Here is a 21338-nt window from a genome sequence, read left to right on the forward strand (position 1 = left end):
TACTCCTTACCAATATTAGTGTAGCATTTTGTTGCTTGAGGTAAATTTTCTTCTTCCTTACAAACTCATGACAATAATTTTATTTTGGTTACCATTATGAGTTTTTCTCCAGAAACTCTTGAAAAAAACCCCGTATCATTTCAAACTATTCACAAGGGGTTAAGCCCCCTGTGCTCACTATGGTGCATGTTCTGTCTGGGTATGTCGAGCCTCTGCATTAGAGGCATTTGCATGTAGGTATGCTGTGTGTTATGGCTGTCAACAGAAATGTGAGGGCTGGTCTGCATCTATCCTGAGTGCTCTAATGAGTAGCACCACATCTACTCAAACTTCTGTTTATAAAGAGATTGTTCCAAGTATTCAGCCTTAGTGAAAGGTCTGAATGCAAAGCAGTCAGATGAGGAGAAAAGAATATTGTTAAATATATACACTTTGAAATCCCCAAAGGAAACCTCATTTCAGTGAGCCTAAATACATTTCAAAGTGGCACACTGAACAAAATACTTCAGGAAGGTAACTCAGAATAATTAAACTTTGATTTCTTATTTAGAAGCGCTGTTGGCTATGAGTAGGGTCACTGCCTTTGTTGGAGGTTGGCGAATCATCTGTAATGAGACTTAGCCATTGAATTTTACTTCTTTTCTGCTTTTGATCTATTCACAAGCTCATCATGAGATTTATTTGTTGTTCAGAAATCTCCCTGCTTTTCTACTCAATAATGTTCCCACAAGAATAGCTGTCAAATAGCCGGCATTGCTTGATGTCTGGACTTTTAATGTTGGCTGTACTGGCTAGTTGCCTGGGTTACCTGTGTTATATCTATCTGTTTCTTGTAGCGGAGATTCTTGATACTACTCAGCAGGCTGTGCATTTTGAGTAATTCTAATGTGAAATGCCAGGTGTTTTTTCGGTGACTATTGATGTGTTTAAGATTGAAAAATAAGCAACTATTGACAAATTTATTTGCAACAGCTATGAATGAAGAAAGAAAGTGTGAACAGGAGTCACCAATATCTCTGAATCAACATTTGCTTGCTATTTGAACAACTTTTACAGAGGAGAGGATAACACCCTCATTAATTCTTAGGATTGATTTCTAAAAATTGGATTTTTAGAAGTCCTTCAATTGTACATAACTATATTCTTACAAGATAATTAATTACCACTATATATGAGATTTAATCGCTAGGTGAATAATTTTAGAAGCCTCCTCTGCTAAAGAAAAAGGAATTAATTCTTGCATATTGTGAACATATTTTGCATATTGTGAACATTTTTGTGAACACAAATACAGGCTGGCTGGAGACTGGATTGAGAGCAGCCCTGAGAAGAAAGACTTGGGGTGTTGGTTGACAAGAAGCTCAACATCACCCAGCAGCGTGCACTTGCAGCCCAGAAAGCCAACCATACGGGAGGGTGGTAAGGCACTGGAACAGGTTGCCCAGGGAAGCTGCGGCTTGGAGCAACCTGGTCTAGTAGAAGGTGTCCCTGCCCATGACAGGGGGATTCGAAGTAGGTGATCTTTAAAGTTGCTTCCAACCCAACCATTCTATGGCTCTATGACATAACACATATCTGAATCAAGAATGGTTCATTAAAAATATTAAATACAATAGAATGAATGTAGAGATGTTTTCTTAAGGATATTTATTTGCCACTGGTCTTGCAAGTATTTATACACATCAGTAATTGTATTCATAACAACTAATTTCATATATATATGTAAAGTGATTGTGCTACTGTGTGTCAGTTTGGGGCTGTAGCCCTATCCCATTACCAGTTCCTGTAGTGGTGAAGCATATCTTCTCCATATGCTAGGGTTGCAGTCACGCAGTTACTCAATCTTGCCTTCTTTCCCATCCTGACAAGGAGGTGCAAGTGAAATCGGGTCTTGACATGGTTGGTGTTCTCAGGACTCATCCTGACAACATCTTTACAAAGTTCTTTTAGAGAACAGATAAAATCTCAAGTTATACATGATGCTGAAAACTGCCAAGTGAACACAAATAATGGTCTCTATGCTATACGATAAGAAAACTAAGAGAAGTGGAATGGCTTGAAAGGCCTTTTTATGGTAGCAGATTTTGAACTTTATGACCTTAGCACCCAAACCCCTGCACAAACTGTTTGCGTACGTTCCAGGAGGGAGATTCCCAATCACAAAATGATGTGATGTGAGTGATTTTCTAAGGCTTAGAAACCATTAAGATAAAGAGAGTTCAACTTATCAGTCCTCTTTTCCTGCCTTTGAAAATTTCTAAACAGCCTTGAATAATAAGAAAAAAAATTTATTATTATTATCTGACACTTTTTTTTTTCTTTTTCTTTCTGATAGTCTAGTTTATAATGCAAGACAGTACCTGAACATGAAGAGCAGAGATTGTGTTTATCCTGGAGACCAGGCTTGGACTTAGCCATGGCTTTCCTGACAAATAGTAGGACAACTATCTGACTCTTATAATATACTCACATATATGGGGCCAGACTAGCTACCCCAGTATCTTGTCTGATACTGGCAAACTGCAGACATCTGAAGGACAGTGTAGACCTAAAGCCGTATTGTGGAAATATTTTCCTGGTATGCTGCTGCAGTTGCTAATGACTTTTGCTTCAGGGAGCCTGAAGGAAGAGATCTGCTCTATTAGTATTTAATAGCCCTTAATAGGATTTTCTTCCATCGATCCATTTAATAATTTTTGGACCCATGTAGACAGTGTTTCATGAGCATGACTGTAAAGTATCTTTCATGTACTTTCATTAAATAAGAGAAATAAATTAAAATCATATTGGTTACTGTCTTGTGCTTCTGGCACAGTCTCAGTCATTACAATGATGTCTCACAGAATCTCAGAATAGTTTGGGTTGGAAGGGACCTTTAAGATCATCCAGTTCCAACCCCACTGCCACGGCAGGCACACCTTCCACTAGACCAGGTTGCTCCAAGCCTCATCCAGCCTGGCCTTGAACACTGCCAGGGATGGAGCAGCCACAACTTCTCTGGGCAACACGTTCCAGTGGCTCGCCTCCCTCCCAGTAAAGAACTTCTGAATATCTAATCTATATCTATGCTCTTTCAGTTTAAAGCCATTCCCCCTTGTCCTATCACTACATACCCTTGTAAAAATTCCCTTCCCAGATTTCTTGTAGGCTCCCATTAGGTACTGTGAGGCTGCTCTAAGGTCCTGCTGAAGCCTTCTCTTCTCCAGGCTGAACAAGCCCAACTCTCTCAGCCTGTCTTCACAGGAGGGATGCTCCAGCCCTCTGATCATCTTCGTGGTCCTCCTCTGGACTTTCTTGAGCAGATCCACATCCTTGTTATGTTGGGGACCCCAGAGCTGGATGCAGTATTGCAGATGGGGTCTTATGAGGGCAGAGTAAAGGGGCAGAATCACCTCCCTCGACCTACTGGTCACGCTCTTTTTGATGCAGCCCGGGATGCAGCTGACTTTCTGGGCTGCAAGTGCACATTGCAGCTCATGTTGAGCTTCTTGTCAACCAACACCCCCAAGCCCTTCTCGTCAGGGCCGGGGAGGGTCTCTTGGCTTAAAAATTCTTTTTAATCCTTCAGTTGGCACTTTGATTCTTCATCTTACTTTGCTGGTTTGGCTAATGGAGTTGCATTTTACTTGAAGGCTCTTCAAGAACTACTGAATTTTTACAACATGGAAAGACATCTTTCCTACTTCGAGAGCTTACCTATAGGTTGTAGCAAAGCCACACTTCACCCCAAAGATGAGGTGCTGTAGCTTGTAGAGGGGCCACATGCCTGGGGCCACAGGCTGGGGAGTATGCTAGAGACATGTCTAAGATTTGGAATCAGAACGAGAGCTTGTGTGCCCCATATGTGCTTGCATTCAGCATGTGCTTGCATTCACCAAATAACCACATAGAACAACAATAATCAGCTATTTGACTTCAGGTGAGGCTTTAACAAATTTATTCTTCTCAACAGCCATTTCTTTGTCCTATCATTCCCACTCCAGTTTCAGTTATAGTTATCCTATATAAAATACAGATTACCACAGTCAGTGTGGTTTACCATACAAAGAGAGTCATTAAGTGGGTATTTCTGCATCTGGTCTATAAAACGTGCCTCTGTATAGTTAACATTCAACCTCCTTATCAGTATGCCTCGGTGTTTGTAGACTTGAGAGCACAGCTTGCCAAAGCCTGCGGAGTCTCGTAAGGCACCGAGTGAGTCTGTGAGTGGAGGCGGGTGGGGAATCGTGTGTTGCTGACTAATGATCTGAAGATGGCAGTATTGGGTGAGCTATTGCGTTTTCTTAGCTAAGCAGAGGTCTCTTAAATACAGAAATTGTAGTTGTTGCATATGGCAAATTTATCAAAAAATCCGCTTTTCATCTCAAGGGCTTTTCTTAATGCTGTAGCTTAATACCACAAGTTAGTAGTAGGCAGACATATTTTATCATCTGGTCATTTTGTATGCATTTTATTTGAGTTAGTTATACCGAGAGTGCAAGTTTTATCAACACTGAAGATAGGCTCTCATCAGCGAGTGTTGGGTCATAAATATGACTCCCTTTTATAATAGTAGCAATTGTAATAATTTTTGAACTTAAGTAAAAAAAAGCTTCCTCTTTGTGTGCTGTGTGTCCATCAAGGAGGAAGTACAATTAAGGTCTCCCTCTGTCTTACGTGCACCCTACCCCATGGCAGCAGGGATTGCTCTCACCTTTGCCAGTATTAGCTCTCTGCCTTCTGCCCCTTCTTTCCCCAACAGTGCACGTCCTCAGGGGAGCGGAGAGCGTTTCTCTTCCCTCCCTCTGCTGTCCCTATGGATTGCTGAGTGGGCATTCTGCTGGGAGCAGCATGACATTGGTTTGGTCCTTCTCAGCCTGAGGAAGGTCTACAGTAAAAGTATCCCACATCAGGGAACAAAGTCATGACTGCTCTTACAGATCTGTAGCAGACAAACACGAGACCATGCTCTTTTTAGCTTGGTTTTAGGAATGGAAAGGACTGTGATCACCACTGTGTTTTATCAGGATCCCAGTCCTGCTGTGTATCTGTCACAGTGTTCATGTTCAGAGCATAAGAACTGTGTTACCTGATGGGTTCTTTTAAGAGAGCTGATGGGGAGGGGGCAAATTCAAAGATGTTAATGGGATTTAAAGTGTAAAGCTGAGTGGTTCATTGCTGACAGTGCCAGCATGTACAGAACCAGGACTGTAGGCAGCCTCCTGAAGGTTTTCCTGCCAAAATATTCAGAGAGAGAAGCTAACTTTGTACTCATTTTGGCAGTAGGTCTCTCAGCTTCACTCATCGTTCCCAGTGATGCCTTTGTCATTTTGTGCACCTGGCTGTTTGTCCCTGAGATGTCTTTTTTGGAAACCAGTTGTCTTGGCCTTCTTTTAAGTGGTGACACCAGCTCATTAAATCTAATGAAATATTTTATGCCAGCTTGCCTTTATTTGAGTCAAAAGCAAGACCAGTGGTGGAACTTTGAATTTTTATTGGTATTTTTTTGCTTGACAGTGTTGTGCTTTCACCTCCCCTTGTGTATATCTGTGCCTTTGGCTGCTGTGATGGAATCTGACTCAAGGCATTTGAAGTCACCACAACCTTTCCTTCTTCCCAGCTGACTTAGCAGCTTTGGATCAGACACAGGGCTCATATTTTTATTCTTTTTTATCACACCCCTCTGTATAGTGCCATGCTGCATGAATCACTAGCTCTACAGGAACTTCTATGAGGCAGAGAAATGAATCATTTCTCAATTTCTAAACATTTGTTGAACTTAAAAGAGCTGTTAATTTCTGCTCTTTTGCATTTAGTATGATACTCAACCTGGAAGAGTGGGGGTTTAAGAAGGAAATGGATGAAAAAAAGTCATCATGTTAGGATTCATTCTCAAGTAATTCAGAAAAACTTAAGACTTAATACCAAATACTTGGTTCTTATCCTAAATTTGTGTTTCCTGCAAAGACATGCAAATCTGTTAGGTTTGGTGGAGTTATGTCCTTTTGCACAAAAACTAAAATTGTCAGATAACGTAATAAACACACGTATGTATATAGGCATGTGTGTATATATGCAATATATGTAATGTTTTTACATAAGTTAGAAATCAACTTCCTAAAACCTTCATATGTAGAAATAGTTGCTAACTTAATCTCAACTGTTTGATCTAGCATCAAAAAACAATCTTGATATGTCATAACGAAACCAAACTAAAACTCGGTACCATAGGAGCAGAAGTGACTGTCTTGCATTTAGTGGTCAGTGAGCTATCTGTGCTTCTTACAGCCTTCGTAACATTTAATTTTGTTAGGTGGATACAGCAAAGTTAGTTACAGTACTGTTATGTCGGTTTAGCACCTCTCTTTCACAGCTCCTCATCAGTTTTACAGCTCAGATATGTTACCTGATTGAATGTAGACCTAAAGAACAATTGTAACGGGTTGGTCAAGTGGACTCATTCAATTGACTGCAATTTTCTTTCTGTAATTCAAGAAGCCAAGCAGCATATTAGTTTTTCATTTATGACAGTGTAAAATCAAGTGAAGTCTAAGGCCTCGGCTCAAGAAGGCCCTTAAACACATACATGCAAGTAAGTTAATTCTAACTCAAGACAGCACTTAAATATGTGATAGACTTTAAAGTGAAATCAGCTTGAGCTTAAAGCTGCATGCTCTGAACTAGGTCTCAGAGATATTTAGAGGCTCCTAGACAGGCAGACCAACTACCTTGCAGGATTTTATTTCAAGCCACATCATTTATTTCAGGAGGTTTCAAAAATCTATGCAGATTACTGTCAATCAGTGCCTTTGATACCTAAATGATCTTGCTTGTCTGTTCCTAACTGGCCATTCCTGTGAACTGCTTGGGTTCAGAAAAAAAGCAGAATCTCACATTTTAGTGCAAAGCTCCGCTACTGCAGACCATGACATTTAAAGTACTTAGCAGTAACAACATACTTTATCTGAATTTATATGAAAAACATGAAATTCTGAAGAAGTGGGGCAATCAAGCGAATATGGTACCAATTGTCATTGCTGAAGTGGCTGTTTGCAGCTACACTATGTGTATCTGTTTATCTTGCAGTGCTATTTTTTTACGATTGAATTTGGCCTTTGCAAGCAAGAGGGACAGCTACGTGCTTATGGGGCAGGACTTCTGTCTTCTATTGGCGAGTTAAAGGTATGTGTCCTTAAAGCAGAATCAACTTTTTTTAAATCTTAACAAAATAATAGTTGGATATAAATACTTTGACTTTCAAATAACAGCTAAAGTTGTCAAGATAAAAAGCTTATGTTTAAAGTATGATATTGACCTAAAAGCTTTGTTTGAAATACCAGCTGCCACTTGAAGCATGAAATGGATTTGTAAGGCCCAAAGTACCAAAGCAACTATAAACTACAGAACTTATTTCTGTTTGAATTTGCCTTTCTTGTAATAGAAGGCTCATAGGTTTTAACAGGTAAGGGTGCCTTTAGCTCTGCAAACTTTGTTTAGAAGAGCAGCATATATTTTTAAAGCATACAAAAAATGTTTTGAAATCAGATGTGATTCTATTGTAAGTAATCCAGTGTATTTCAATTGATTAATTATTGATATTAAGAGAACAACATTTATTAAGGTCCTGATTCAATAGTTTAATCATATTTAAAATCATGCATACGAACTCATACTAGATTTGAAATACATGCCTATGTGACAATACATTGAGCCCTGTTCTTATAAAGGTGAAAGTGTTTAACCTTGCATGGTGTGAGTAGTTGTAGTAGATCATTTATTGCCTCTTTTTATGCCTAGAAAACATAGGGAACAAGCAAAAGGTATTTTGTCACAAGTCTAGTAATTTGGGACATAATACATCTCTCTTTTGGCAAGATCGGGAGGGTGGGAGAGGCAGAAGTACTATCTTCTGGCACCTAAATGAACTCTTGGTGGCTTTTCAGATAAAGATTTGGTTTTAGAAAGCATATACACAAGATTATTTACAAACTTTTGCAATATATCTGCTGTTTATTTATGTTTAAACTTCTTCCCACCCTCCTGGGCTGGCTTTTTTAGTGAACTACCTGGCAGTTTAATAGAAGAATCTCAGTCTCTTTTTTTCTGTTTGTTTCACCTGTAACTGAGAATATTCACGGTGAAGCTCATTAGTCAAATTGCTATTCTTTCATTAGTAGAAAAAAGGTTGAAGAAAATTACCTTCTCCAATATTTTTTCTTTAATTGCATTACAGTTGCTTTAAGTTCAGTGCATACTTCAGCCACAGAAGCACTCTGTATCAGCCTAGCAATATTTTATACTGACAGTGCAAAGATGGTTAAGTGCAGAGAGATGAGTATGTCCTACTTCTTTTCTTCTGGCCCTACAACATTCAGTGCTAAGCCCCAAACTCCATGCAGGAGTCTGCAGAGAATCAGGCCTTTTATTTAAACTTTATTTAACAGTTACGGTCATTAGGTAATGACCCTGAAAATACCTATCACATCATTTACAAAATCTAAGGGCATAAAAGTGAGGAGATGAATAGTCAAGAACATAACAAATCTTCTACCATCAATGTCATGAACAAACACATTGTTCTTGTCAAGTGTGCGTATTTTGTTACCTCGCATTTGTGATCCCAAATCTGTGTTCTTCACTCAGCAGTAATCTCATAGTATAAATGCAAAAAATAATCCTTTTGAAAAGCAATAGTAAAAATTAAAAAATGTGCCCATTAATGGACTGTACTGATTTGCTTCAAAGGTATGGTCATATATCATAATAATTTTGCCATAAATCAATAATATTATATACTTTTCTATTATACTACATATGTATTTCATAGATGTGAAGCCAGAAGGGACTATTCAATCGTCTGGTTTGACCTCTTGTGTATTGTAAGCTATTAAATTTCTCCAGATCTTGCATATACTGAGCATAGGGACTTAAGTTAAACATTTCAGTTATTGAGAAACTAAGGACTTGTGTGCTGCAGGCACAGAACAGCACCATAGCACAAATAGCCAGTCTCCATGAAGAAACTGGTAAGGTGAAAAACATCTGGGACTGTGCTCCATGGTAGAAAATAAGGTAAAAGGTAAGGAAAAAAGTGTAAACCACTAAGTTTTCTGCTAATAGGACCATGAGAGAAGCTGTTTCTAGATCAGAAACCTGGCAGTGAGTGTGCTTCTTGCCAACAAGATACACCAGGCACATGTTTCGGAAGGAGAGTGTCTGGCTGCCCATGACATTGGTGCACAGCCACTGCCAATCTCGGGTGTTTCCTGGGAAAGTAACCTCCCTTACCTTCACCTCTGAGCACCTACTGGGAGGGAAAATGTTTTCTTTGACCTGAAGGTGTCTGAAAGATAATGCTAATTTAACAGACTTTAGTAGAGATCCCGATGATATCATATCCTGATTCTAAGTAACATCCTCATGGATGACAGGAATTGCTCTCAAAATGATGACAACATATTTCTGTGGTGAGTGGGGATGAATGGGGACTCAGGTTGCATGGCTATGAAGTCTGACCCTCATGTGTGCAACTTCCATACTTCTTATAGGAGTCAGAGTGTAGAAGCCGTTTCAGAAATAACTACTGCCATTCTTAAGACAACAGTAATAGTGAGCCCATAGTCCAATCTGTGAAGAAGTTCAAATACTTATTTATCCTTGTCACTAGGAAGGTAGATCTTGTGCCAATGTCAAATTGTGCTGCCTTGATTTTACAGGCATGGTTTTGATAGTAAGAAAAAAAGCCTTTCGCCAGCTGCCCACCCTATCAGCTCTCTTTTCAATGCAACAGTATTATTTACAGGAAGCAAACCAGTGCCCAATTTTATGGATAATTTTTAGAAATTTCTGGAAATAAATGAGTAGCATTATTTTCAGGATGGAGGTGGCCTACAGTATTTGGACCTTTCGGATGAGTGAGTGGCTTGTTCAGTCATCCTGGTTTCTATATTACATGTCTCCACTCTGCCAATCTAGTCAACAGCTTCAGCAACAAAGAACTATAAAAGCTAGAGAAATGCGGGCACCAGCCGATCAATGTAGGATTTCCTTCAAGTCTTCTTCCCTACTCAGTACGTAGACTTCAAATTTCAGAAACTGAATAATGCAGCTCCTGATGTGCATGTTATGGAAGCACGAGGCAAAAAAATTTTAAAAGCACAACAAAATAAGGAGAAAGAGAAGATTAAAAGTGAAGCCTGGGGGGAAACAAATAATACAGTAAGTAGTTATAAAATGTTCTGCCTAATATAGTCAGGTTAACTCTAGCTAACGCTATTACACAGCATATATTTGGGGCTTAGAGATAAGGCAGAAATAATGTACATTTCAATTATTAAAACTGTTTCTAAAAGGCAGTCCAAATGTCTTTGGAAACTTTAATCCATTTGCTTTGTATGATGCTCTCTTGAATTCTTTCATTAAAGAAGACTCCTATCAACTTTAGTTGGCTGTAAATCAAGTCATATATCCCTGTTATATGCTTCTATATTTAACAGAGAGGTAGACTTCAAATCTTTCTGTATAGATTTTTAAAGTCAAATATGATATCCAGTCATATTTTGTTTTAATGATAATTTATGTTAAGGAGAGCCAGCATTAGGCTTTATAACCAAAATGATTCAAATAAAAGCTTTGACTCATTTTTCTGAAGAGTATGAAGATGATAGAGAAAACAGCTCCTGGATCCCAGATGCTCATTTTAGTGCCCTTTTTAAATACTCTTTCCCTTATTTGTCTAAACAATACATAAAATTATACTAATGAAAAAAAACCCAAACTGGTAAAATCAGAACACTGTCAGATTTGCAACCTATGTTGTAGATAAGCAGAAAAACACATAAGAGCAGGTTTTCCAAGACTCTGTCCCACCTTGAAATAATAAGGCAATAAAATCAGTACTGGCACACTGACAGCTTCTCACCTGTGTCCTTATTCTGCCCTCCTGTACTCCTCAGACAGTGCAGTATTTATAACTCATCTGAAGTTTTCTCCTTGCTAGCTGAAGATTTTGCTTTTTGTTTTGGATTTTTTTTTTTTTTTGGTGAAACTGGAAAACTCCAAGTTGTATTATTACACTCCATTTTTTGTACTCAGAGGAGAAATTACAAGACCAACCTTTCTACATGTGTCAGTGATAGTGGGCACTTAGGAAGTGATTAATGGTTCTCAGCTCAGTGTAAATGCCTGGTGCCATATGAGATGCCCCAGTACATCTGACCAGCTCTCCAGCTGCCACTCCAGAAACGCGTAAGTCTTCTTTAGGACTTGTGCTATATCTTCCACCCCTGTACAGATGCATCGAACATCCTAGGCCCTAGAGACGTATGGTTAGGTATCTCAATCATTCTCTTAATCTTTGATCTGGCAGGTCATTGAGGCATTTCTTTTGTGCTGTGCTTATTTCCAGTACGGTAGTTGTCTGATTTTAAGCTGTCCAGTTGCCTGATGATAGTGCTGCTTTTCCTGGGAATCAGAGATGATTCATTTGGAAGCTTCGCTCCAAACACTTGTTGCTTGAACTGAATGAGAATCACCAATGGCTGTATTAGCATAAGCAGTACAATTTGTATGAATGGGCCATTAGAGACAGTTATCACAAATCCGCAAGGTGGTGAGATGCTCTGTTTGACCAAAAGCTGCATTCCATATGATTGTTAACCTTGACTTTTCTTTGGATAACTGAAGAGGTTTCTGATGGAGAAATCTGTATTGGATACTTACTCATTTGAGTTCAACAGAGAACTGAACGTCCAACCAGAACATAAGTGAATAGCATGCATTAAGAAAATATAGATTGAAAGCTTTTGGACTCACCAGACAGTTTTTCGGTGAGATTCTGTGCTTCATAATGTTGAAAGTGCCAAAGACCAACATTTTAGAGCACTGTAATATTTCTGAAAAAAACCCTCTAGCTTGGCTTTGAGTCAGTGTCCTGACCATCCTAGTTCACACCAGTTAGTTTATGGTCTATCTGAAGGTTTGTCTGCAGGCTCAGTTCAGTTTCTGAACTTTGCCGTTGGTGGTGCCAGTGTATCAAGTCAATAGTAGACATCAGAGGCACTACACTGCAGGATTTGAAAACACCATCTAGATTCACAGAGATGTTTCCCATTGCTTTAGTAGGCATTACAATGCCTGCTTGATGCAAGAGCCAAAAGACCATATCCTAGAATGGAGATAGGTATCTTGGGTGTGAGTTCATCAGAATGTAGCACTTCATTCCTAAGCTGCATCCCTAAAAATAACTGATCAGTTGTCACTTAACTTTGAAGGCATGTCTGAATCCTTTACCCTCTGTTTCCAGGTTTTGTGTTTCCTGGTTTCTGCCCGTCCCAGTCTCTGCAGAGTTGCTTTGTGAACTGGGGTCCAGAAAGGAGGAGTCATTTCATATAGAAGATCTGAGGAGAATAACCAGGAGGGCTTTCTCAGAACACATCCACTGTGATAAAGAATTAGCTTTTTCTTCTCTTTAAATTCTCCCCTTTTATAAAATCAGTGCTAAGTGACCAGAGCAGTTGTTCATGATGTAGGAGCCACAGGCTGAATCCATTCTCGCGTCTAATGTCTTATATCCCAAGGAGCAGGCCTAGCCCAGCAGAGGCCATTAGTGAGTGGAGGAGGAGAGGACAACACTGTCACCCTTTCTGTTGAAGCTGTCCCAGTAGAGGAAAGAATCCATGAGCCAGAAGTGGTCACCTACTGATTCAGTTCCTAAGAAAATGTGACCCATATCACTCTCTTGATTCCCTGCACAGGGCTTCACCCAGAGTTTTAAAAGTTTATGCTTTAGACATTTGAGATATCAAGTCTCACCTGGAAGTACGAAGGCACCTTAAGAGGAGATGTTTTTATCTATAGTTAGCCTCCCACGGAGTTGTAATTCCCCATTGAGAAAAACAAATTCATTTTAATAGAAGAAGGTAAATGCCTAAATTTACAGGCACTCAACCACATCATGGCTCTGCAAGGAGAAAGTGATGATGGATATAGACAGTGGCCTATGGTGAGCCCATTCCTGCAATCCATTTAGAAGAGGATGCTAGTCGAGACAGACCATTTCTGACTATTTTTTCAAACCTGTTTAACTGATGGCTGGCTAGAAACTGCAAACCTTGCGAGAAGGAAAAGATACATGTACTAAAGAAAGTTAATTCCCTGACATTTTAAGTTTTCATGCATTAATTTTTCATGTATTTATTTTTGGAGAGAGAGGAGGTGGGAGGAAGAGGTTCTTGTTCCAGTTTTATGTCCTGTTATTTGGAGACTGCAGGTTGAGAGCTAGTGTGATATTTTCAGAGCCTTTCACAGAGATTTAGAAATGAGCATAAGCAAGAGCTTGGATAAAAGGTGTGGTGAATACCTTAATATTAATACCTTACTCTGCTATAAAGAATGTCCGTGCAGAAAAAAAAGTAAAGAAATAAGAGGCACCTTTGGACCTCAGGGATCTGCTCCCTCCCTGTCATTTCTCCATGCTTTTCATGTACATCTTCACTATGGGTAGATATTAGGAGACTTAAGAAGGTTGAAAGTTGGCCTAAATATGCTCTGTTTCCTTAGCTTATACTTCTGTACGGAGCACGGAGAATGAAAATACGTGTGCTCTAAAAGTTAAGGTAGATCCAAAAGCTAACACAAGTATTCAAGTAGAAAAGGGAGCTAGAAAAATGTTGTGTTGGAAAACATCACAGTACGTGATTCTCAGTTTTGAAACTTCTGTGTCCTTTCTAATGGCTTATGCCTGTCACATAAAAAGAAAGGCTAATTGGAAATCTCTGGGTAGCAGCATTTGATGCGTCATCTGCCCAGAGTCTGCTCTGTACTTATTTGTGCCTGTTTATTTATTTTTTTCCTTGCAGTACTATATGGAGCATTATTGCTCAGCAGTACATGGCAGAATGGTAGTGTGTTTTATCAGCATGCAATAAGTGAGCATTATTTAGTTTTCAGATATATAGTTTTGCTCTTAAACTCATGGTTAGGAAAACAGTATATGGTTTTGGCCTGGAAATGTAAAGCACAGATTATATGAATGGTTTGGTCAGACTCAGTTCACCCACCAAGATGATCATCAATTCTGCCAGTTAAGTGACATTTTGGGCATATACATATTTGTAGTTGTAGAGATAAATATTTAGGAATGGTTATTTGATGACTTTCTTGTTTCCAGCTGAAGATTTATGTCTGTGTGTCTGCATGGCAGGTGAATTTCTAATCTCTTCTGTATTATTTTAATAATAATTTTTGGGGAAAAAATCACTTTCATAAAAAGGGCTTTTTTAAGTAACAAATGATTTATTCTGTTCAAACTGAAAAACCGCTGTATGTAAAACGAGAGAGGCTACTAACCAATGGGTTAACAGATCCTCTGGTGTATTTTGCAGCACGCTCTCTCTGACAAGGCCAATGTGAAAACATTTGATCCAAAGACAACCTGTTTGCAAGAATGCCTTATCACTACTTTCCAGGAAGCTTACTTTGTTTCAGAAAGTTTTGAAGAAGCCAAAGAAAAGATGAGGTAAATTATTTCCCTTGACTCAAAAATCTAATTTTCTCCTTTTTAGCAGTCAAAAAACCCCAGATGTGTTAATTTTCTTTTTTCTTTCAGGGACTTCGCCAAATCAATCAATCGTCCCTTTTCTGTGTATTTCAATCCATATACACAAAGCATTGAGATTCTGAAGGATACCAGGAGTATAGAAAATGTTGTCCAGGACCTCCGCAGTGATCTAAACACTGTATGTGATGCTTTAAGCAAAATGAACAGATATTTGGGGATTTGATATTTGTGGCGCTCTGATTTGCTATCAGTTGCTTTTTTCTGTAGCCAGTCTTATAATATCACACGATACGGCTAACTTCTCAAACCCATAAATTTTCCCTTTACAGCTTGGCCTGTGGCTTGCATCATTGTGTAGCTCTGTCTAATTGTAATGCGCAGACAAACCAAGGCAATGCTAATTCGTAAATGCAACATGGAATGTGGCAAAATATAATCATCAATTCCTCAGTACAATGTCATGTACAAGTATACCATTAAAAACTTACCTGGCAATGGTTTTGTTTCCGTAAGATATTTCACTTCATTGTATAAGAAATAGCTGCTGATTTCATTAAGTCTGAGTTTATTTCTTTATAATCCTTTTCCTTCCCATAGAAATCCAGAAAAAAATACTTGCAACATTTTCATTTTCTTCATAAGAGAATCTGCATTTCTTTCTGTAGTGATGAAGACGATGTTTTGCCCATATATCTGTAACAGAACTGAGTGCCTCTTGTGACTGAACAATACAATTTATATACCAGTGCTGAGATCAGGAAGGCTATGTATCAGTACTAAAAGGTCTATGGAGATTACAGATTATGAGCTCTCACAACTGACAAATGTTCAACGTGGCTGAATAATTGCAACATAATAAAACCCCACGAAACCTCTGACAATTCATGTAGAAAGGTAGTTCTAGTTCCTGCCTGTGTTACCTGTGAGAGTCCTGAGCATACTTCCCCTACGAGGGCCATCTGGGAATAAGAGAAGAAGTGCTTGTGTTAATTCCGGGTTGTTAGATGTGAATATAAAGCCCTTCTACATCATTGTGTGCCCTCTGCATTCCCTTGTCTTTTGAACATACTTGTCTCGCATTTCATGCATAATTTGCCTTTCCTCATTATACCACATTCAACCTTGACATGGCCATGCATGACTGGGTCTATGCTGTGTCAGTATCAGCACATATAAAAGGGTGAATACAGAAGTTGTTATTCAATTATAGCCAAGACAATTAGTAGATTACTTGTGGGGTGATTAAATCATGGAGACACCCAAGCTGCCTAGCTTGTACCAGGTGGATGCAGGTAATGCCTGAGTTATTAAAGTCTATGTTAGCAAGCTCTGACAGAAGTACAAGCTCTGTCTGGGGAGCACAATGCAGAAATATTTGAGCCGGCTCTTATCTGGAAGCAATAATTGTGCGTGTCTTTTCTTTATCTGGGTTATTCTCTTCTCCTATTAGCCAAGATAATGGAGAGTTGACTCTATTGTGTGAACCCTTCCTAATGGAAATCACATGGCTTATGCAGATCATGTCAGTATAGGTGAAAGTGTCATAGCTTACATGCATGGAAAATAGGCATCTATTGAAGCTGCACTCACAGCTGAAAGAGTCATGCAGATACTCTTAAGTGTTGCTAGCAATTTCAGCATAAAAAGAGCACCACTTGGTAGTACCAGCATATCCTTAAATAAGAGGCAGTCTATAAGGATAATTTTTCATTGGGAAATCTGCCACCTCCTCAAAGATAACTATGAGATAACAGAAAATGCTTTTTTCCTTGGGTGGTCCCTGCTGCATTCTAATGTTGCTGTTAATAGGGTGTGGAAAAATCTAGTTTTAGATTTAACTGTGACTGCTGTTGGTACAGATGAAGAGCTGTTGAATTATCCCATGGGGATCAGCATGCTGGAGGGGTTTTTAACTTCCTGATGTTAGCGCTGACTCTGTTAGCTAGCACTTACCACAGAGGAATTGCTGGCAACCTTGGCATGGAAGTTTCTTCCTTTTTTTTCCCATGGAATCTGACAAACTCCTTGTAGCCCTTTCTGGAGAAAACAGACTGTACTGAGCTTTGCTTTAAGTGGTCTGAAAAAATCATTGTACAAGGAATAGTAGATCTTACTCAGTTCAAGAACTAAGTATTGTTGCTTGCTTAAGTAAAATAAAGCCACAATGAGTAACAACATTCCAAAGCTCACAAAGTTACTAAGGCTTTCGCTTAAACCAGAATGATGCAGGAAAAGTTGAAACACTTCTAATATCAGGATTAATTCTTGACTTTTCTGAACAGCTTAAAATAAGAATTCCATAGCAGTAAAACAATAGAAGCATATCTTTGTTTTGTTTTGTGCTGTTAGCAAGTAAATCTTATTATGGATTAGGGAGAAACCCTGGAAATCCAATAGTCGTTTTAGGACTAATGATGGCAAGGAAACTGTCTACAATGAAGATATAATGTCAATGAAAGAGAACATTGTCAAAGGATAATGGGCTCCTGCTGCTAGATATATGCTTAATCCAATGATTTTATTTCTATTATACAACATGATTAAAAATAAATTAAATATAATGGGCTAAGGAATAATAGTGATTTAGAGGGACAATTGCTCATTGTTTTTACATAGCAAAGCTGCCTTCTTACAGGCTGTAGAGCAAACTGGCTTTGGGCTTCAGCCAGTCAGGAGCCAGGACTGGGAAGTAATGCTTTAAAAAGTGCACTATTGCACTTTTATGAATTAAATAGTTTCAGCTTAGCTGAAATTCTTCTCTGAGTTTTTTATTAGCAAATTAAGATCAGCCATGCAGCAATCTCCTTGGATGACAAGCTCATTTAGGCATAATGAGAGAATTATTGACAGTTATCAGATTACACTAATGTTTCATTTAAAATAGGCCATATTTATCTAAGGTGCTTGTTTAGCTTTAGTGAACTGGACTCTAGAAATTGGACTTCTGACTTAGGCTCATTTATTTCCTGTGTAATTCTGAACGGATGCTTTATGGGTCTAAGATATATGCACTTGCTTTGCCTGCACAGAGTAAATGGGCCCAAGCTTAATGAATGTAAAGCATTGCAGTGTTTACTGCCATGCAAAGTCTAAAATGAAAAACAACACTCTGAGACATGGCAGCAAATACAAATACCAAGTTTCATTTACAAACCAAGACATGGTTCATGCATTTCATTTCATTTGTTTGGTAGAGGGAATGGAGTGGGAAAAGTGTTAACACAATATATGGTGTTTTCCCTCTCTACTTTTTGAGACCTGTTTAGAATCCTGTTTTATGTTCAGCCATTCAGGACACTTTCACAAAATAAGGTGTCTTTTCCTTTCTTTTTGTTATTATATTGTAATGTGATGAAGAAAATTCCAGAAATTCACTGCACTATAAAGTATATTTATGGCTTTGCTGTAATGGATTACAGAAGAAAGTTTCCTATCTTTGAAAGGACAGCCTGGCTCAGAGAGCTAAAGCTGCTGAAGGATTTCACCTACAGGCTGCTGGTACAAATCCAGCCCAGTCAGCAGTTACTGAAAGCTATTACCAGCCAGCAGCAGCCTAGCTTCTGTGTGATGAACTGGGAAGCTGGGATTGCTTAGTTTAGAGTAAAGGAGACTGAGGGGAGACATGATAACCTTTTTCAAACACATCGAAATAGCTGCAAAATGGAAGGGACAAACTGTTCTTTGGCCTCAAGAGCTAATGGACTTAAATTGCAGAAGAGGAGCATTAAGCTGTGTAATAGTGAAACATGGGGGATAGATTGTCTAGGAAGAACAGGTTAGGCTGCTATCTCTCAGGAGTGATATTAGCACAGTCAATCCCATCTTGAGTCCAGGGGAAAAGCAGTACGATGTCCTGAAGTCCCTCAGAGCAGCTGCCTGGAAAAGTCCTCGTGAAAGGGCTCCAGCCAGCTCACAAGAGCAGCAATGGTCAGCAGGCACCATGGCAGGGCATTGGTACTGCATCTCTGCCTCCTCCTTCAGTCTTTGACCAACAGTGGTTCTTCTCTTTCCATCTTCTCTTAGGGAATTAATAGAATCCTAGAATGGTTTGGGTTGGAAGGGACCTTAAAGATCATCTAGTTGCAACCCCCCTGCCATGGGCAGGGACACCTTCCACTAGACCAGGTTGCTGCAAGCCCCTGGCCTTTGAACACTTCCAGGGACGGGGTGCCACAGCTTCTCTGGGCAACCTGTGCCAGGGCCTCACCAACCTCATGGGGAAGAACTATCTAATCTAAATCTACCCTCTTTCAGTTTCAGCCATTCCACCTTGTCCTATCCCTATATGCCCCCGTAAAATGTCCCTTTCCCGATTTCTTGTAGGCCCCCGTTAGGTGCTGGAAGGCTGTTCTAAGGTCTCCCTGGAACCTTCTCTTCTCCATGCTGAACAAATCCAGCTCAGCCGGTCTTCATAGGAGAGGTGCTCCAGCCCTCTGAGCATCTTCGTGGCCCTCTTCTGGATTCACTCAAGCAGGTCCATGTCCACATCCTTATTATGTTGGTGGCCCCAGAGCTCGATGCAGTACAGCAGATGGGGTCTCATGAGAGCAGAGTAGAGGGGGAGAATCACCTCCCTTGACATGCTGGTCACAATCCTTTTGATGCAGCCCAGCATATGGTTGGCTTTCCAGGCTGCGAGTGCACACTGCTGCACCATGTTGAGCTGCTTCTTCCGGAGTGTGACCAGCAGCTCGAAGGAGGTGATCCTGTCCCTCTAGTCTGCTCTCGTGAGGCCCTGCTTGGAGTACTGTGTGCGGTTCTGGTATTCTCAACATAAAAAGGACATGGAGCTGTTGGAGCAAGTCCAGAGGAGGGCCACAAGGATGATTAAGGGGCTGGAGCACCTCCTGTATGAAGACATGCTGAGAAAGTTGGGGCTGTTCAGCCTGGAGAAGAGAAGGCTGCGTGGAGACCTCATAGCAGCCTTCCAGTATCTGAAGGGGATCTATAAGGATGCTGGGGAGGGACTCTTCCTTAGGGACTGTAGCGATAGGACAAGGGGTAACGCATTCAAGCTTAAACAGGAGAAGTTCTGGTTAGATATAAGGAAGAAGTTCTTTTCTGTGAGGGTGGTGAGGCACTGGAAGAGGATGCCCAGAGAACTTGTGGCTGCCCCATCCCTGTCAGCGTTCAAGGCCAGGCTGGACAGAGCCTTGGGCGACATGGTCTCGTGTGAGGCATCCCTGCCCATGGCAGGGGTTTGGAACTACATGATCTTAAGGTCCCTTCCAACCCAAGCCATTCTATGATTCTATGATTTTTGTCATCCAACACCCCCAAATCCTTTTCCTCATGGCTGCTCTTAATCCAGTCTCTGGCCAGCCTGCATTTGTGCTTGGGATTGCCCCAACCTAAGTGCAGGACCACAGGATCCATGGTTGGAGTGCAGCCTTAAATGCTGACAACGGTGCTCTATTTTAAGTTCCTAGGACATTTGAGAGAGCCCAGTGTGCAAATTAACTGCTAGTTACAGCTACCCAGAGGCAGAAGACTGATAGTGAGCAACCAGCCTTTGTTGTTTTTGTAAACAAGCTTTAAAGCTTCTCAACTTTATAGACACAATGGAAATGCGTTTTCATCCTATCTTTCATTTGGGCCATCAGGAAGACTCTGCTCCCTTGAACAATCTGAAGAACCTGGAGATGTTCCAAGCTTCTAAGCCCGACTGCTCCAGCCACACATCAACCTTGTGTCTTGGTGAAATCTGGGCAGAGAGCAGCCTGTTTTCCATAACTCCCCTGGTTCCCAAGGGAAAGAAACCCACTGGTATAGTCCAGAAGGGAGTTTTGGTTCAGGCCCCTGACACAGCTGGTCAGGGAACTTGGGGACCAGACCTGCTGCTGAGCCCAGTGCCACATTGAGGGCTAGGTAAGGATCAGTGCAATGCTCTTTCATTCAGGAAATCAGCTTTCCACCCCAACCTGGAAACTTCTTCTTTCAGCAGGAGACTATGTATTTTTAGAAATGTGGCAGCTTCCCTTCTATCTCAGGAGGAACTATTATCATATTTCCAAATAATATTTAAAGGAGGTAGTTCTGGTACTGTGATATAATGTCTATGCTCTGTGATATCAACTACTCCAACTCTGGAGATGTTTCACAGTGAAATTCTTACCTTCTCCGTGAAGAGTAGGACAGCAGTGACAGATTCCTTTTCTGGGCTTCAAAGTGCATTTGAGACACAGAGAGAGATTCTGGTTATACTGGTGAATATTTATTAGTAATGAGTCCCCCTAGCTGACATAGTGAGGGCTGTAGAGATGTCTTTGAGCATCTTTACTGGCAATTTCTTGTAACTTAACTGAGCTTGAGGCTGAATAATGTTCTCCTCAGTTGAAATGCTCCATGAAACCTCTGTTGTTTCATTTTGTAACTGATCCTAGAGAAAAACGCAAGTAAACACAAAAATAACCACAATTCAGTGATGTCTACTCAAAACAACTATGTTTAGTTTAAAAAGGCCCTCCAACACCTTAGAGTAAGAATTCATATTTCTTTGCTGACAGCCGAGACACTAAGACAACACTAAAAATGCGTGCTGGCATCTTCTTGGGATTTGGCCTGGAGTGGACTGTTCAGGTGGAATAAGTATGAAATGGGTTACATAGTCACATACTTCAAAGTGCAGGTGGGTGATGGATATTCACGTGGACATTTTTTAATGTACTTGGAAATTTCAAATGTCCAGGAAAAACAATGGAGAAGAAGCTGCTGCTTCCACACTCCACCTTTGGAGGAAAAAAGTTGTTTGCAAAGCAGCAGGAGGTAGATTCCAGTCTGTGTTGAACTGGCACATGAC

General features: G+C 40.1%; 1 protein-coding gene across 2 annotated transcripts in view; it reads left to right on the forward strand.

The window, feature by feature from the left end:
- The window catches only part of TPH2 (tryptophan hydroxylase 2), a 50448-nt gene extending 35028 nt beyond the window's left edge, over positions 1 to 15420 (forward strand). Inside the window, exons 9-11 of one of the 2 annotated variants that reach the window (XM_030479020.1) lie at positions 7066 to 7161; positions 14364 to 14497; positions 14588 to 15420. In XM_030479020.1, the coding sequence (XP_030334880.1) occupies positions 7066 to 7161; positions 14364 to 14497; positions 14588 to 14762 (405 nt within the window). In that variant the 3' untranslated portion in view covers positions 14763 to 15420. The remainder of the gene's footprint in view (positions 1 to 7065; positions 7162 to 14363; positions 14498 to 14587) is intronic. The other variant, XM_030479021.1, reaches the window with a different exon arrangement.
- The last annotated feature ends 5918 nt before the right edge of the window (positions 15421 to 21338 follow it).

This window comes from Strigops habroptila, chromosome 3 (genome assembly GCF_004027225.2).
Source record: "Strigops habroptila isolate Jane chromosome 3, bStrHab1.2.pri, whole genome shotgun sequence".
In the NCBI taxonomy this organism is placed as follows: Eukaryota; Metazoa; Chordata; class Aves; order Psittaciformes; family Psittacidae; genus Strigops; species Strigops habroptila.